This window comes from Schistocerca serialis, chromosome 1 (assembly GCF_023864345.2).
Source record: "Schistocerca serialis cubense isolate TAMUIC-IGC-003099 chromosome 1, iqSchSeri2.2, whole genome shotgun sequence".
NCBI classification, from domain to species: domain Eukaryota; kingdom Metazoa; phylum Arthropoda; class Insecta; order Orthoptera; family Acrididae; genus Schistocerca; species Schistocerca serialis.
This window is the reverse complement of record NC_064638.1, coordinates 1,109,372,814-1,109,392,717: the sequence shown is the minus strand read 5'-3', so window position 1 is coordinate 1,109,392,717 and position 19,904 is coordinate 1,109,372,814. Positions and strand designations below refer to the sequence as shown.

Below are 19,904 nucleotides of genomic sequence, written 5' to 3'. Positions count from 1 at the left end.
TGAGAATTAGTGATTCACTCATGAATGAACCTCAAGCCTGTTGTGAAAATGGTAGTCAGAGTCCACTGAAGAGGTGAAGAAGGAGAAGTGATGTGGCACCAGGAGAAACTGTTGACAAATCACACTTGATAAACCACCAATCTCTTCTGAGTATCCCTGTAACGAAACAAATTGAGGGGACTGGTAGAAGGAAGAACACTCAGAGGAATAGCCATCACAGCAGTGATGAATCTGACAGTGCATTTTACTTCCATGAAACATCTGATTCTCAACTTGAACAAGATGCGAAGCTGCAGAAGAACTAGATAGTCAGGAATTAGTTGATCCAGTGTGATCTTGCTTTTTGCTATGAAGAGGATCATAATTCAGCATTTCATGAGCATTATGAAATTAATGCCTGAATGGCCCAGTATGTTACAAAACTAAAGCTTGGAATGTTTGTTGTAGTAAAATTTCTGACCAAAAAGTGTCAAGCAGTTTTTTGGTAAACTTATTCGATTTGGGAGTTTGAGGTGTCGCATCTTCATACAACAAATGGGGAAAAATTTTTACTTCCCATATGTGTCAGGTGAAGTATCCCTGAATGTAAAAGACATTTTGTACATCATTAATAATCCTTACAATCAAAACAGAGGTACATTTTTCTTTTCTGATGAAAACATTAAACTTTTCTTTTAACTTTGAAGATTACTGTATCACTTTCTTTGTAACTATCTTTGCATTAAATTGTTTCATACTAATGTGTAAATTGTTTTCATTGCTTTAAACTTATTTTTTGGTAATTTTTTAGTTATTTCCACTTATTTTAACACAGTTGGCAAAGTTGCCCAGTTTTCCATGTAACTTTGCAAACATGTTTTCCTTTTTTTAAAATATAAATACAGAAGTACAAAATGCATGTGTATCAGATTGGGACATTTTTTAAAGACTGACCAACTCTGATCAGAATTACTATAGATAAATATTTTTTTAAAGTTCAGCCAATGAACTGACAAAGCTTGACTTCCATAAAAAGTTAATCTTTTTGTGTGTATCACTCACCTACTGACAATATGGACACATTTTCTTCAGACAAATTAACTGAAGTCCTGGACAAAGTCTCAGGTCCCAGACTAACATAAGTTTATGAGGTGTTGAACACTAACACAACTTTTATCATTGGAATAAGTAATGACTTCCTAAACACTCTGAATAGCGTAAGTGGTAAAGTGGTATGAGGGGAACTAAAAATTTAGCATTAGTCTTAGACCATGTACTAACAGATACCAGTAGTAAAAAATGTGATGTATACATAAAAGATAAGGAAATATTTAAGAAACTTGGTACCCTTACTGTGCCAACTAAATTAATCCACCAATGTGCTGATCAGACCAGGGTTGTGTACGGTGAGGTGAGTAGAGAGATAGAGAAGAGGGAGGCAGGGAGAAGTTGGGGGCAGGTGGTTTGTAGCTCGGCAGGTGACAGCTGGTCTGCCATCTAGAAATACCGAAATGTGGGTGGTAGATATACAGGCTAGGCATGTGATGCATGATTGTAGGAGCCAGTGCGGGGCGGTACACACTGAAGGTGAAGTCGTGACATGAATTTGGGAGGTGGTGACAGGATGGAGGAAAATGACACTGCTGGGTGGAGTATATGGGGAAACTGATTGAGGCCAGATTGATTATAGGAGTGAATAATGTGTTGCAAGGATAACTCTCATCTGCGTAGTTCAAAGAGACTGGTGGAGAAGCAGAAGGATCGAGATAGCCCGGGTTGTGAAACAATTGTTTAAAAATCAAGCATGTTATACTCCGTTACATGTTGTGTCAATGAGTAGTCAACTTTCTTTTTGGTAAGAGTCTGGCAGTGACCATTCATCCTGATAGACAGCTGGTTGGACATAAAAAGCTGTGCAGTGTTTGCAGCAGAGTTGATATATTACATGGCTGCTCTCACAGGTGCCCTGGTCCTGATGGCATAGGATATGCCTGTAACAGGACTGGACTAGGAAGTGCTGGATGGTTGGATAGTGCAGGTCTTGCACTTTGATCTTCCACAGGAAGGCAGGAGTTGATAGTGGTGGGATAGGGATGAACTAGGATGTTGTGTAGGTTGGGTGGATGACATAACATCACTTTAGGAGGGGTAGGAAGGATAATTTTATAAATGATTATGGAACAAGAGACATTTTGAACTTATTTTTACCAAGGAGAAACAAACAAAAACATTTAAACACCATTTTTTATCAGGGATTAAATTGCATAATAATTTGCTCTGGCAGAAGAAAGATACAATTAAAGCAAATTTATTTCAAAGGGCAGTCAGTGTGTTCCTCTTAAATACTGCATACAACACAGTTAAAGATTACTTAGAGAGTTAGGAAAACCTGAGTGAGCTATTGCATTTGCTAAGGCACTGGATGACAGGGACTCGTGCTCCATCTGGCCATCCTGATTTAAATTTTTGTAAATCACGTCAGGCAAATGCCAAAATGGTTCCCTCAACAAGGCCTTGGCCACCTGCCTGACCTGTCCTTTACTCATTAAACACGTGTGTATACTCGTATGTATGTATGTATGTATGTATGTATGTGTATGACTAACGATTTCCTAATATTAAACTGACATATCCAGTATCATGATAAATTGGTCCTTGGATGAATTACTTACTAATACTAACAAATTGTTGCACATCACATACACCGCCTTCTGCACTTCTGTACTGTCATGTGATAACAAAGAAATATATCTTCTGTGCTGTAATTAAAGAACCTCTCAGCATTGTATTCTGAGCTCAATGGGAATTTAAATGCTCTAAAAGACATCAACATTATATTATCAGTGATGTGATTCTAAATTGAACAGCGAGTTTCAGATATGTTACATCTGGTAAATTAGAACACAGTTGTGCTTATATTTATTCTGCTTTACTTGTGATCCACAGTTGATATTTTTTCTTTAAACAATATGAAAAACCAGTGTTTGCTTTCATTTTGAATAAAGTTAAAATATGACATTTTTCAATAGTGTGTTCTCCACAACCAGCTAGCAAACAGCTTAGATGGAGACTTGGGTACACTCAGATAATTTGTATGGGAATAGGAAAATGAATACAAGTAGTTCTGTTTTGAATTAAAAGTATAATTTATTTACTTAAGAACATAGCACATCTTGCATAGTATTTAAGGTACAATTGGTAAATGAATTCTCCCTTCAGTAACCACAATTATACTCAATGATGAAGTTTTTATTTGTGCAGACAAAATAAGTTAAGCATACCACAGTAGTTTCCTGTGGCTTATGGAATGTGCAAGTAGTTCCATAGTGCTCAGTACATCTAACAGTCCTCACAGAATTTTGAAGCGTTAAATACTGTTTATGTTCAGTTGTAAATAAGTGCACAGTATTAACTATTTGAATTAATTAATACCAAAATATTCTCATAAAATGTCTATGAAGTTAACAGCTCAGGCATTTCAAATAAATTCATTTAAACTACTAGAACACTAATGGCTGAATCTCTCTTTTGTGGCTGAGAAGATTCTATAATTGCAAGTACCAAATGTAGAATCCCATTAAATACAAATGTTTCTAAAGTTGTATTTTACACTTAAAATTTAATGGTTTCGGGCTGTGGATAACATTCTGCAAGCAAAGTAGCCTATTCACATAGTTATATGTGTTTTCTGGGCAAGACTTTGTTCTTTAATATCTCTGACGTTAATGCGACAATTATTCTGAAAAATTTACTACAAAACATTCTGTTGAAAATGAAAGTTTTAGTGCTGACAAATATCTCCTCATACTAAACATAACCCTTTTATGAATAACTGTACAACAAAAGATTAAAACTTCAAATAAAAAGCTACATATCTGCAACTTATAATTCGAAAATTAACAGTTGGCTTAGCATGGTAGTCATCCTGTATGCAATGTACCAGTTAAAAATTATTAAAATGTACATAAAATAAATTTTGATACAAGGTAAGATTTTTTGTTTTCTGGAATGTACTAAGATTTTTACAAAAAAAAAAGCGTCAAAAGAAGCTGCAATAATCATGAAATCTATGTACTTGACCTGTGCCACTACAGTACAAAGGACTATTATTGAGATGTTTAATATAATGCAAATAATTTCTGGATAATAGTTTGAAGCAGATAATTCCTTTCAAGTATCACAATAAAGGGAGAATTAGAACCTTTTCAAATTACATAGTTATTTTTCATATTGAGTCCCACCATCATGTGGTGTAAAACGAACTATCACAGGTATGACTAGAAATAAATTAGTAACACACACAATTTACATATGATATACATGTTCATGCATTATGATATCATGCTTTCAAGTTACAACACAAGGGGCCATAAAACACATTAAACACAAGTACAAAAATATTATCACAGTTCCATTATAGGAAATCAGAACTTGCTATGCACTGCAGCTACAAATTCCTAAGACCAACAAATAACTGCTTTAAATGGCAGTCCTTACAATGTATGTGATGTTCTGGGTCAATATTTCAGTATAAAAAGCTACTCACAGTCACATGAAAACATCATATAAAACATTTATATTAGGAACTACTGTGTAGTTCTAGATGAGCTTATAAATATATGCAGTGGACATTTGTACATGATGGAGATGTTCAGTGTACTTCATATATTCTTCAGGCTGTATTTTAAACAAAAACCTCATTTTCCTTAGCAGCGACACACTAACAATTCAGACAATGTTTCTGGCTGCTATAGAAAAACATCAAATTTTCATAAAAATTGCTTGCACTGCCACCTAAAATTGCAAACCATTCACAACTTCTCAAACAAAAACAGAGCAGGAAATTTAGTTCATTGTTATTTCTGTCTATAACACACAGAAATAAAAAAATAATTAGATTAATTGTACAAACAATATCCAACACAATGACAGAGACAAAATTGTGTAACATGGTCACATTAATTTCATTCACCAGCAATCTTAATAGCGCCCTCACTATAATCATTAAGTCTTTTTTTTAATAAGCATGATATTCAAGCACTCAACATAACAAGCATTACAGGAACTCCAATAACACAATTTTTTTTAAAATTAAATACTATAAACAAAATGCTAAGTAAAAATAAAAATTTATGTCAACATGCATACGAAAAAGGAACAAGTGGCCATTCTGATGGAATCTGAGAATTTATGTACATGAAATAGCAGTCCTATAATACATCTGTGGCAGTTCTCTTGCATTTTTACTACAGTATATTTATCAATGTTGTGATTTGCATCATGGCCTTTCAACAAATCCTCAGTGTTGCACTGAGATCCTCACTGAATATACTTTAAACCTCTTATATTTACATAAATAATACAATAACATAATAAATGAGAGGAGGGGCAATGAAGCCCATAAATAATGGTTTATTAATATCACATTTGTAATTTGAAAAGATACTGCATAACAGCAGCACAATAAAAATAGTATGTGGCTTAGAATGCACCATTGGCAAAAAGACAGTCATGGGTGATCATAAGAAGATGATCATAATACTTAGCTTTGCACCTCTTTTATGATAGAAATATCAACTACCAGCACTGAAAAAGGAATTTATTAATACGCTACCAACTTCTCACACAATTTTTATTTTAAACCCTACTTTTCTTCTTTTGAAGTCCTCTGATCTCTACCCTTTGTTTCCTGCTGACTGAACATTTACACTAGATTCCATTTTTGCCTTTTTCCCCCTTTTCTTTCCTTTCACCACTCCAGTTCAGTTCATCAAAAAACATTGTCTACCATAACAGACAACTATCACCAAATCAACAGTTTTAAACTTACAATTAACGAGTTTCCTGTGCACGCATAGGTAAAATAAAACAAAATTATGAATAATAGAGCATTTTTCACTTTTCATTTCACACCATTCCATAATTTTCTTCACTGTTGCTAAATCAATAAACTTATCTGCCAATATTCACACTCTTCCCGTTTGTGCAATGAAAACTCTGCAAGTCTAAATTTGCAAGCCCAGTTTTAACTACATATAAGATAAAATTTCCTGAATTAGTAAAATAAGCAAACACTATGCACCTATAAAAGTTCTATTATGTGCAAAGACCTTCCCGACTCAAGTACCTTCATGAACCTCTCCTCCACTAACAAATTTTATTTTTATTTGTCCATTAATGATGCAGCATTAAGACCACGGGCACTGACATGCTGCCAGTTTCCCTGAAAATACAAAACAACAGCTAAAGGTGGATTCAACTCACAATAATAAAACTTTTACTGGCTACAACAACAGATGTAAAACATGAGTCAAACAATGGAAAATCCAGGATAGAATGTAACAATATTTTGAGGAAGGAAGTTGCTACTCACCATATAGCAGAGATGCTGAGTCGCAGATAAGCACAACAAGAAGGCTCACACTATTATGGCTTTTGGCCACTAAGGCCTTTTTCAGCAATACACACACATATGCACACATACACAAATGCAACTCACACACACGACTGCAGTCTCAGGCAACATTCATTTAATGTAATTGGATAGAAAAAAAATCTACTCACTGAGCAGCAGCAGGAGAACACACGTATAAAAAAAGGTTTTACATATGCAAGTTTTTGAAGCCAGTGGCCCCTTCTTCTGGCAGACGGGCTGATGGTGAAGAAAGAGGGGTGAAGGAAAAGGACTGGAGAGGTTTAGGAAAAGGGGTACAGTTTGGAAAAATCAGACGGAACCCCAGGTCAGGGGAGATTTACTGGGAACCGCATTGGGTGGGATTTGAAAACTTCAGATGAAAGACAGGGTAATATGCAAGACTCTGATTACTGCTAAAACATCATACACAGCTTAGTAAGAATGAAAAGCTTAGTGCATTGCATGTAATAGAGGTGGAAGTGGGGACAGCAAAAAATGGTTCAAATGGCTCTGAGCACTATGGGACTCAACTGCTGAGGTCATTAGTCCCCTAGAATTTAGAACTAGTTAAACCTAAGGACAACACAAACATCCATGCGCGAGGCAGGATTCAAACCTGCGACCGTAGCGGTCTTGCGGTTCCAGACTGCAGCGCCTTTAACCGCACGGCCACTTCGGCCGGCTGGGGACAGCAAAAAATATTGTTGTTGTTGTTGTGGTCTTCAGTCCTGAGACTGGTTTGATGCAGCTCTCCATGCTACTCTATCCTGTGCAAGCTTTTTCATCTCCCAGTACCTACTGCAACCTACATCCTTCTGAATCTGCTTAGAAAGGAGAAAATATAAAAATGCAGTAAGTGAAACAGGCAAAAAGGAATACAAACGTCTCAAAAATGAGATCGACAGGAAGTGCAAAATGGCTACGCAGGGATGGCTAGAGGACAAATGCAAGGATGTAGAGGCCTATCTCACTAGGGGTAAGATAGATACCGCCTACAGGAAAATTAGAGAGACCTTTGGAGATAAGAGAACGACTTGTATGAATATCAAGAGCTCAGATGGAAACCCAGTTCTAAGCAAAGAAGGGAAAGCAGAAAGGTGGAAGGAGTATATAGAGGGTCTATACAAGGGCAACTTGAGGACAATATTATGGAAATGGAAGAGGATGTAGATGAAGATGAAATGGGAGATATGATACTTCGTGAAGAGTTTGACAGAGCACTGAAAGACCTGAGTCGAAACAAGGCCCCCGGAGTAGACAATATTCCATTGGAACTACTGACGGCCGTGGGAGAGCCAGTCCTGACAAAACTCTACCATCTGGTGAGCAAGATGTATGAAACAGGCGAAATACCCTCAGACTTCAAGAAGAATATAATAATTCCAATCCCAAAGAAAGCAGGTGTTGACAGATGTGATAATTACCGAACTATCAGGTTAATAAGTCACAGCTGCAAAATACTAACACGAATTCTTTACAGACGAATGGAAAAACTAGTAGAAGCCAACCTCGGGGAAGATCAGTTTGGATTCCGTAGAAACACTGGAACACGTGAGGCAATACTGACCTTACGACTTATCTTAGAAGAAAGATTAAGGAAAGGCAAACCCACATTTCTAGCATTTGTAGACTTAGAGAAAGCTTTTGACAATGTTGACTGGAATACTCTCTTTCAAATTCTAAAGGTGGCAGGGGTAAAATACAGGGAGCAAAAGGCTATTTACAATTTGTACAGAAACCAGATGGCAGTTATAAGAGTCGAGGGACTTGAAAGGGAAGCAGTGGTTGGGAAGGGAGTAAGACAGGGTTGTAGCCTCTCCCCGATGTTGTTCAATCTGTATATTGAGCAAGCAGTAAAGGAAACAAAAGAAAAATTCGGAGTAGGTATTAAAATCCATGGAGAAGAAATAAAAACTTTGAGGTTCGCCGATGACATTGTAATTCTGTCAGAGACAGCAAAGGACTTGGAAGAGCAGTTGAATGGAATGGACAGTGTCTTGAAAGGAGGATATAAGATGAACATCAACAAAAGCAAAACAAGGATAATGGAATGTAGTCTAATTAAGTCGGGTGATGCTGAGGGAATTAGATTAGGAAATGAGGCACTTAAAGTAGTAAAGGAGTTTTGCTATTTGGGGAGCAAAATAACTGATGATGGTCGAAGTAGAGAGGATATAAAATGTAGGCTGGCAATGGCAAGGAAAGCGTTTCTGAAGAAGAGAAATTTGTTAACATCCAGTATTGATTTAAGTGTCAGGAAGTCATTTCTGAAAGTATTCGTATGGAGTGTAGCCATGTATGGAAGTGAAACATGGACGGTAAATAGTTTGGACAAGAAGAGAATAGAAGCTTTCGAAATGTGGTGCTACAGAAGAATGCTGAAGATTAGATGGGTAGATCACATAACTAATGAGGAAGTATTGAATAGGATTGGGGAGAAGAGAAGTTTGTGGCACAACTTGACCAGAAGAAGGGATCGGTTGGTAGGACATGTTCTGAGGCATCAAGGGATCACCAATTTAGTATTGGAGGGCAGCGTGGAGGGTAAAAATCGTAGAGGGAGACCAAGAGATGAATACACTAAGCAAAAAATATACAAGTCAGAAAATGAAAAATGTAGAAAACTAAAATGGTGTGAAGAAAGGAGCACTTACTGTGAAGAAATTCTGAGATGGAAGAAATTAACATAAATTATGGCCAGGTGGGTGGTGAGAACTAAGGACATGTTGCAATGCCAATTCATTTAAATTAGGACAATTATTTGATAGGCTGCAAGGTAGGGTTGTAGAATGCTTGCCCGCCACATGAGTGGTCTGGGTTCAATTCCTGACTGACACAAAGATACCTACATATATAAAAAAAAAAAAAAAAAAAAAAATAGTAGTACTCCAGACTGCTAATCACTGGCTAAACATGATAATCAGCTGTGTTAATTAACACAGTATATTGGATGAATTTTTTTCTTTAGATAGCATACATATTTAAACTGAATGGAAAAAAAGGGAAGAAGAAGAAGAAGAAGAAGAAGACAAACACAAACCAGCAATTAACCTCATCCTCCCTCCTCCCTTCCATCTTACTGTATTTTACATTTCACAGATATGCTCATAGAATATGCACCTTTGCTTAAAAATCTGCATCAGCCAGAAATTGAAACTGTGCCACCTGCATAGCAGACAAGCATTCTACCACACTGAGCTGTGGGGCCCATTTAAAACCAGTTCTAGCTTTAGAGAATTAAAGAAGTCTCCTTGTTAGTAGGAAAGCATTATAAATGGTGTGTGTAGATAGGAAGTGTTAAATGTGCTGAATATAAGCATTGTATCCACAGTATTCGATATTACTACACTAAATGGTGACAATCGTGATGACAACTGACCATAAATGGTGGATATGGGGGTATGGGTGGGAAGGGGTAACTACTAAAGTATAAGTGTGGAATGTATGGAATAATTTCAGCAAAACACATCTCAATTACTACTACTGGAAAGAAATAACAGCACATAAGATTTGTCTAGCACTCGCACTCCTGTGTGGATGTATTGGTAAAGGTAGAGATTGGAAGGCCAAGACACAGAAAACAATAAAAAAAAACTGAAATTATTGTCACATCCAGTGACTATTGGATTCCTAGGCCGACTGATGGTGGTACTGTTGAAATTTACCTCTATTAGTTGGGAAGGGACGGAAAAGCAGTGACATAAAAGTAACATGGTAACAATGGGTAATCAGATAGTCCATTAATAAGTCTTTTCATAAAAGAATAAAATATTGGAATGATTAATGGACATAAAAAACGCTTTCAAAATCAGAATCCATAACCTGCAGCCAGGCAAGCCAGAAGGATGCCTTCCACAATCCATGGGAGAAGTTGCATGAATGGCTGAGTTGACATAATGAAAACCTCCATTATGGCACTGAAGCGAGCTCAGTTACCACACACTGTGCCCTGCCACCTGCTACTAGGAATGGAACACTGTCAATGCAGCACGGTGTGAGCATCAGGTCATTGCAGTGGTGACCTGTATTACACTCTGCTGGGGTGCTTCAGTGGTCTACATGACCAAAAGTGACATCCCATCTTAACAGGACTAGGATCAGTGGCCACAAATACCACCCTGTCACTGCATTTGTCATTGGCCGCAGACTCCATGAAGTAGTACTTCACACCAGCTAACAACCTGAAGTGGGTCATCCCATCTCCACTAGAAGTAGACACTGCCTCTGCTAGCCACAAGTCTATGGTTGGTTGATTGACTGGAGGGGGTGGGGGACACCAAACACATATGAGGTCATTGGTTCCATGACCCAAGGTCACAAAAACTAAGGTAGGAACAACACCAGCAGCACAGTCTAGTCAATGGGAAAGGGAAACGTGCAAACAAAGAGGTGGAAGGAATGTCAGGGTGGCAAGCAGAGTAACAAAAAAAGGGAGGGAAGGTTGGGTGGGTTGAGAGCAGGAAGCACTCCAGAGGTACTACAGGGCACCGGCACCCCCACCTACCCATCCTGATCCCACTCCATACTATGACTGCAATATAATAGAGACAACACATACAGAAGAAGACAGGAAAATGGAGGGGGTGGGGAACCTGGCTGGCATGGAGGCAAGGCCGAGGGCCTCCCACCAAATCGACACCAATGCTAGCTGAGGGACTCCAATTCTGGAAAGAAATTAAGGCACTTAAATCTGAAAAGTCAAATCACTTTCACAAAGAAAACTGAGGATAGATGTAACCACAAGGGTCCTCCACTAACACATGTGACAAGGAAAGTGGGAGGGTGTATTTATGTGAAGGGGCACAAGATGGGGGCAGTCCAGCAACTATGGACTACTGTGAGAGGAGGGGGACACAGCTACAAAGGGGAATGAATCAATATGGGATAAAAATCCTTATGGCTAAAATAAAGACAACAGAGGATGGTACATTTTTTGCTGGGAGAGGCAGAAGGAAGGACACCACATGGCAAGAGTCTCCCTAGTTGCACAAATTTCATTAGATGAGGGGGACGGTTCCCCATAAACGGGACCACAACTGGCTAAAAAAGAATTTGACATGAAGCTGCAAATACATCCCTGGAGGGGTCACAAAGATTGGGGGTAGGTGGCTGCCCTCCCAGCCATACAATCGGCAAGCTCATAACCCAGGATACCCACACAGCTGGGAAACCAAAGCAAATCAACTAAACAAGCAGCATGGTCAAAATCGGTGCAAAGGTTTGAATGGCAGAGATCAAGGGGTGGCGGGGAAAACACTGGGTGATAGCCTGAAGGCCACTCATAGAGTCCATCACAACAAAAATTGGGTGAGGGAGGAATGTTTAATAAAATATAGAGCCCAGTAAATGGTGATTAGTTCCACAGTACACAATTCCAAACATGGGAGGCAAGAGATGGTGTTCCGTTCCAAGAGAAGAAATGAAGGCTTATCCCACATGATGTAGATTTGGAGCCATTATTGTTTCAGGAGAGAACATGGGGAGCAGGACAAAGAGAGAAGATGGAAATTATGGTGCAGAGAAGCGAGGCAGAGCCCAATTGGTAAACACATTTGAGTGGGGTGACATCCCGGAGCTGTGAAAAGAATAGAATAGAATAGAATAAGAGGAGTGAGCATGAAAAGAGCACTAAAGATTAAGGAAATGGCACCTGTGGAGACAAAGATTATAGGAATTCAATAGCTGGACTAGCACCTAATCAACGATGAGAGAACATGGACCGAAATATTAGAATAAGAGTTACTTTTCTCTTTCTCTTTTTTTTTTAAAGACTTCCTTGTCATACTTTTAACTTCATTCTTAAGTGTAACTACAAAGAAATGAAAGGAGTTGGGGAGGGGGGGGGGGGAGGAAAAACAAAATTAATTAGAACTCAGAAAACTCTGTGTCAAACATGTAGAAATTTAGGTGTAAAACACTTTATACACATTTATAAAATAAGATAACACCGTTCCAAACAATGAGTTTTATGGTCAAACTTGGTACATATTTTGTAACATACAAAATGCACCAGAGGGGTACACCAAAAGCAATGTTGAGGAGGGGGGAGAGAGGACGAGGGGGGGGGGGAGGGGGAGGAGACAGACAGACAGAGAGAGAGAGAGAGAGAGAGAGAGAGAGAGAGAGAGAGAGTTTATAGAGTTACTTGTGATGTGGCTACCAACTGTGTCTTTAAGTTTATATGTAGTGAATGTCATTCTTCCTACAAAGCTGCTCTTGAGGTAGTAACAGTCTTTGGATGACTATGGCCAGAAGTATATGGTTATTCCTGAAGAGTATCCTAAACCATGTTTTTATGGTGTTCAGATCCAGAAACAGGTCACTCAATGTGCTATACTGGTTGTGGTCTTCCCTGTTACCTTACTGGTCAGTACTTGCCTTCAGAAGATGCAAAATATAGTCAACAAACACCTATAAAAGTAAAAGAGACATACTACCCAGCTTTCAGGACTAAGTGCCCCTTTGGCATGGAGGAGAGAAGGGTATACTAGAGGAGACTAAAAAGAAAGGGTAGGTAACTCCAGTTCCAGTTTGAGACCTTGTCTACCTTCATTGTCAATGCAGGTGGATCTTTTTCATTGTGGGGCCTACGTGATCTGCTCTTCATTTCTAACCTTTCCTAAAATATTTTCCTCTCCTCCCCAACACAGGAACTGTTACTCATAATTCCAAAAGTTAGATAGTAATATGCATTTCATCTCCTAAAAGCAGCAACAAAAATCTAATAATTGAATTTTCCTTTGATACATTTTGTTGCACAGTCACAAGGTTGCATGTAAGGATCAAAGACTTCATTTCTAAAAATCCGCAAAATTAGAATTCTGTTTGGAAGTTCCATGGAGTACTTACGTTCACGTGTGTGTGTGTGTGTGTGTGTGTGTGTGTGTGTGTGTGTGTGTGTGTTTGTGTTTTCTGTCTCCGATGAGGGCCTTGTTGGCCGAAAGCTCATTTTCTGACAGTCTTTTTGTTGTCTCTATCTGCAACTCAGCATCTCCACTATGTGGTAAGTTTGTGTTATCTTACTTTTCCCAGCTGCATTACAGACAGTAAGAGAAGCAAACATGGATTATGACCCTTTCCTTTTCCATCATTGGATGAACCTTCTAGATGTTGAATCTGTGGTTGTAAATTGATATCACCATCTCTGAACAATAGCAACACTAAACATTCATCTACCTGGCCACTGTTGTCCAAGTTTCAGATGCCTCCAATTTCTCAATGATCTTCCATTGCAGTTGGTACTGACATCAACCAAGTAGCTTATCTCAGCTGTCTTCTCTTCCTCTCGTGTCTCCAACTGCAATCTTACTGTTAAGTATACTGTGCCTTTGGAGTCTTTTAAGGCAGCATGTCTGAATAAAAGATTCTCAGTTTTCAGGTTGCATCAGTTTGAATAAAATTCTGTCCTTGGAGTCTTTTAAGGCAGCATGTCTGAATAAAATCTTCTCAGTTTTCAGGTTGTGTCAATTTGAATAAAATTCTCAAGCTTTTGATTCCTATCTCCACCATTGTCATCAGGAGTGAAAACCTCAGACTGCTGGAGCTGGCATGATTTTCTGCTTATACAGGCACAAATGCAGTGTCTGGCACCAATCAGAGATGGCTGAAATGATGCATGTGCAGAAGATGAGTTGGGCAGCTCATAGCAGCTCTGGCCCACTGTAGGGCTGTACGACGTCAAGTGGTATTAGAGGCCTGTGCCATGCCCTACTAAGTGTGTACTCCTGGTCTCTGTTAAAATTGTTGTTCTTTATTCTAATCTCAGCCACTTCCTTTACATGGGAATCCCAATATGTTGATGCATGAGCCAAAACTCCCGTGTTTTCAATCTGTATTTTGTGCCTGTTTACCAGTCAATGCTCAACTATGGTTGACTTGTCAAGCTCCCTTTAATATGTCACTTGTGATTGGCACAACACTCTGCAACTGTGCAAATTGTCTGATCTATATAGATGCTTCCGTGTTCTCAATGGATGCCATGCACACCAGGAACACAAAGAGCTATGCCATCTTAACAGGACACAGAATATCTCGTTTCTTGGGGTGAGCCGGAACACTGTTTTCTGTCCATGTTTCTGCAGCACACATCCTAACTTGCTGCTCATTGCCCCACAGTATCGCAGGAGTGCAGCCAGCTTGGCCTCTTCTGCCAATTCACAAGGCATCCATCTTTGGTGGCACCTGAAAGCATTTAAAATGTCAGCTGCCAAGCCAGTTACTTTCCTGCCACACTGTGGGGTGATGAGCAGCATGTTATGCATGCGCTGTGCTGCGGAGACAGGGACTGAGATCAGTGTTCCATAGCTTGACAAGTCGACCATAGGTAAGCAATTGCCTGGAAAACGAACACAAAATAAAGTTTGAAAACACAAGAGTCTTGGCTCATGTGACAACATATTGGGATTCCGTTGTAAAAGAGCAACTGAGATTGCAACAAACTACAACTAATTTAACAGAGACCAGAGGTAGTCATGCCACTGCAAAAGACTCCGAGAAGACATATCTTTCCTCTAATGTGAGGACGTAATACACAGTGTAAGATGGCTGGAAAAACTTTGAAAAAAGAAATCACATCTGCTGAGTTCTTCAGCATTTTCACAACACTGCCACAACAAGAAGTTAATTCATCACTTTGCTGTAGCTAAGCAACACATTCAAACTGGTGCAGTGGGCAAAATTTTTAAGAGGACAATTCACACCATTGTGAGAAAGTGAATGTGATGGACATGGTATGAGCTCAACCTTAATGCCAGAAACTTATTTGATTTTCATCTATTTTTGTCATCAACTTTGTTGTCATTCTATTGAGAGTGGGTGGACACAGACACGGCAGCACAATAGCACACAAATTTGTGCAAGACAATGTCTAAGCAGCATAACAAGATCAGTTGTTAATCTCTCTGACCAAGAAGTGGATGATGGGATGGCTCTGTGGCAGTGCTGAGTGCACAACTTAATTTTTCTCCAGCCCCATGACATCTGCCAATTTTGGATATTTTTACTGGAATAGAGCAGTGCATTTGGCATCTCTCACATGATGCAGCTGAGGATGTCAGACTAACCATCAGCCAAATACTGGTAAAAGCTATGCCACTGATGCCTAATATTAACCTGGAGCAACAGTGTGGATTGCACTTATTACGAGAGAATGAGGACTTGGTTGTCTTGCAGCCAATAAAGGAAATGCCACTGTGATTGTCAAGACTTATGACTTCCACCTGAAGGTGCTACATTATTTAGAATATGATGCGTACCAGAAGCTAAGTCGCGATCTGACACAGGCCACTGTCAAAAAGACAGGGAAGTTATTAGAGGACACTGTGTACTAGATGAAGCGCTGCAGAAATTAATGACCCACACTGCCAGACCTCTCAGGCTTTATAGATACAGAAAATGTCCCTCTTAGGCCCACTGTTAGTGCACACAGTTTGACCACCTACAGACTGGTCGAACATCTGGCAGGATAATTAGTGCCAAAACTGGGTCATTATGAACACCATGTTGCAAACTCACAGACATTTGTTGACTCAAGAAAATGAAAATATGTCACAATGATGTAATGGTTTGTCTGGACATTGTATCACATTTTACAGGGTGTCAGTACAAATGGTTCAAATGGCTCTGAGCACTATGGGACTTAACTTCTGAGGTCATCAGTCCCCTAGAACTTAGAACTACTTAAACCTAACTAACCTAAGGACAACACACACATCCATGCCCGAGGCAGGATTCAAACCTACAACCATAGCGATCGCGTGGTTCCAGACTGTAGCACCTAGAACCGCTCGGCCACTCCGGCCGGCTGGTGCCAGTACAAGACATGCTGGTTCTTTTGCATTACCTGGAATCGTCAAGCTGTTCCATCTTGCTCTAATGAAACATACTTCTTGTATTGCAATGAATATTACGAAATGATGGGTGGCACAATGATGGTATCACCACTGTCTCTGGCAGTCATGAATCTCTTCATGGAGCACTTTGAGGAGCAGACTCTGAACTCTGTGGTGTTGCGTTCATCTTGCTTCCTAAGTCACCTCAATGTCACCATCTTGATTTTGCCTCATGATGAAAATGCACTGCAGCAGTTCATCGATCGCATGAACAATGTCCATCTCAACATTATTTCTACTACCGAGATGTAGAAGGATGGCAAGCTGCCATTCTTGGATGTTTTAGTTGAGTGGAAGGCAGGAGACCAGCTTGGTCATTCATTGTCCACGAAACTGACGTACACTGCTCAGTACTTGAATGCCAATAGTTTTTACAGCCCTGTACACAAAAAAGTGGTCCTGAACACATTAGTGCACAGAGGGAAAGTTATTTCTGATGACCACCTATTGTATGAATTGCAGCACTGGAGACATGTGTTCAGAGAGAATGGTTATAGCAAAAGAGACGCTGCAGAAAAGGCCATGCTGGCTGCATTCCTGCCATTCTGTGGGGCAGCAAGCAGCAAGTTAGGATGTGTCCTGCAGTAACATGGACTAAGACCAGTGTTCTGGCCAGCTTCCAAGACACAAGATATGTTGCACCCTATTAATGACAACATAACACTTCATGTGCCTGATGTGTATGGTGCCCCTTACAAATCAGCAGCATCTATATAGGTCAGACAATTTGCACAGTTGCAGAGCATTGTATCGAGCACAAGCGACATAGGAAACAAAGGGAGCTTGACAAATCAGCCATAGCTCAGCATTCCTGGAAAACACACACAAAATACAGTTTGAAAACACGAAAGTCTTGGCTCATGCATCAACATATTGGGATTCCATTGTAAAGGAGGCAGCTGAGATTACAACGAACAACAACAATTTTAACAGAGAGCAGGGGTCACACTTAGTAGAGTGTTGGGGCCAGCTTTGGATATCGAAAGGAAGCAAAGACAGATCCTTGAAGCTTATATGGAAGCAGGAGTGCCTGTTTCAAATGCGGCCCAGCCTCCCGCACCACTTGATGTCACTCGGTCCCATGGTCAGCTGGAGCTGCTACGAGCTGTCCAACTCATCTTTAGTGCATGTGTCACTTAGGCTGTCTCTCACTGGTGCCAGAGGCTACAATCATACCTATATAAGCAGAAATCCATACCAGCAAGGACGGAGATAGCCACTGAAAGCTTGAAAATTTTATTCAAATTGACGCAGATTGAAGACTAAGAAGATTTTATTCTGTTAAACATACTATTTTTTGCTAACTGCAAAAGAATTACGTTTTCAAGTGGTAGTTTTGTGGAAAATCAACATTGTTGCAGTATAGTCAACTTTCATGTCAGTTTCTTTGCTTAATCCACAGTTATAGCTGATTTGTGGAATCCGGTGTAATTCATCTCTTAGGCCAAGAACTGCATAGAAATCACTGGGTCAATGTTGAAATCAAGATGCATCCTTCTTAAGTTTACCTTTGCGCAGGCTATTGCAGCTAGCTTTCTGAAACTTCCAGAAGATGCCGCTCACAACAACTTCATTAGACCGATTTGGAAACCACGCAATCCCACCACTGCCTTTTAATAATAGAAAATTTCTTACTTCAAAACAACCTAGAAGCAATTCGCTTGAAATATAATACCATTTGAGCCTGAAAATCTCTTAGTACTGTTCTGCTACAGCTATAAATTTCTTTATTCTCATCCAGAGGTAAAATCATCTAGCCTTAATATCTTCTGGATTCTCTTTCATTTGCCACAAAAACCCAAGCAAAACCAATCCCCAGATCAGCAGCCATATCCCAAGGTTCATAACCCTAAAAGACTAGTCCTACTATAAAACCTGATTTAAAGTATCCATCCACAGTTGCTTAGTCCAACCCCCCCCCCTCCTCCCCCACCAATTGGTAAAACCTGCAGTATTAAATGCAGAGCAACATGTGAGACTACTAGTATCAAATAACAACTGTCACACATGCACTGCACTATTTTCTACATGTGGTCCACCAGCTGCCTCCCTCCTAGCTATCAGCCACTCTCCTTCAACCTTCCCTTCTCTCCCCCTCCCAACTTTATTTTTCCCCTCATCCCCAACACCCCAGTCAAGCTGCATAACTATAGTAGCTATTCGGTGTTTTCAGTCAGCACAATGTGGGCGCACACATATGTGTACTCTAGCTTGAAAAAGGGTTCATCCAAAACCTAGTGGCATCTTCAGTTTTGTTTACGTGCTTGTTGATGACTCAGTGTTTCTACTATTTGGTGAGTAGACCTTTACAACAAAAAATTCCAACTGTTGTTTTAAATATGCTTGTTTCAATATCAGTTCTCATTTTTTATCTCATGGATCTTCATTTAATAAACAAATAGTCATCTTTTCCACAGTTGTTCTTGACCCAATTTCTTTGTCTTGTTTTCATCATTTGTATTTTTCACCACTATGTGTTTAGATTCATCAGCACCTGATACTGTCCAATACTTCCAATATTACATTTTTATTTATTCCGCTGCTTACAAAGTACTTCATTTTAATGGTGTTTAGATCTAAACCTCACACTGACATTCGTGTATCAATTTTCTGGTCATATATTTTATACCTCATACTCTAGGGTCAAAATTCATTGGCCATCTGCAAATTGCAATAAATACACTGTATAATCACTTATTGAGATCCCTATATTATTATATTTTTGCTTCTAATGCTTACACTTTCTTTTGTGTGTACATTATATTAAGCATGTGAATTACATTATATCCTTGGCACAATACCTTCTTCAACTTGAAACAAGGTGATAAATATATCCCAACTATGATTTTTGATATGGAATTTTTCTATAATGTTTGAAATGCATGTATAGCTTTTATTTGTTCTCACTGGTTTCATAGCCTCCCATGTACTGGCTAAAGATATGCTTTACTACATCTACAAAAACCAAATAAAGAGACAATAATAACAATAATAATGATAATAATAACAACAGTAGGGGCTTTGGATGAAGGAATAGCTATACTAAAGATTAGCCAAGAGTATGAGTTAGGACGCCCAGGTCAAGGGGAGTTGCTCTGGACAGATATAGAAGGAAATCAACAATAAATTTCCACCTCACATCTTCTCGTTGATCCAATGTCTTGGATGAACCTTCTATCTAACTTTGGGATAAACCATTTTTGCCAAGCATTTATTCTCTTTTGTTGCATGAAAGAACCTAGTGTTCTTAGCTTTTGATTATGTGTCAGTTTTACTTTTGTTGTGTATCACACCCTTTCAGCAATGTATGTCAGTCCATCATGCAGAGTTCATTTTACATAATGCATAACACCCATCACAACAGCCATACTATTACAGCTCCTCTGAACCAGTGGTTTTGTTTGTTTAAGTCATAAAACAGTCATGACGTACTTCTCTGTGCCTAAACTGATAAAAACAGAAAGAAACTGGGTGCTTCTTTATTTATTCCAACTAGTAATGCATATAATATCAACCCTATAATTCACTATTCAGAAAATATAGTTCTGAACTAGCATAAGCAGCTAAGAAAATTAACACTGTTATTCATAAAAACAGACATTTACTTGAAGGTAAAATAA

General features: G+C 39.1%; 1 protein-coding gene across 1 annotated transcript in view; it reads right to left on the bottom strand.

Moving 5' to 3' along the window:
• Nucleotides 1-3,113: 3,113 nt before the first annotated feature.
• The window catches only part of LOC126416695 (tectonin beta-propeller repeat-containing protein), a 206,377-nt gene continuing 189,586 nt past the window's right edge, over nucleotides 3,114-19,904 (bottom strand). Inside the window, exon 24 of the mRNA XM_050084501.1 lies at nucleotides 3,114-6,202. Within this exon, the coding sequence (XP_049940458.1) occupies nucleotides 6,143-6,202 (60 nt within the window). The 3' untranslated portion in view covers nucleotides 3,114-6,142. The remainder of the gene's footprint in view (nucleotides 6,203-19,904) is intronic.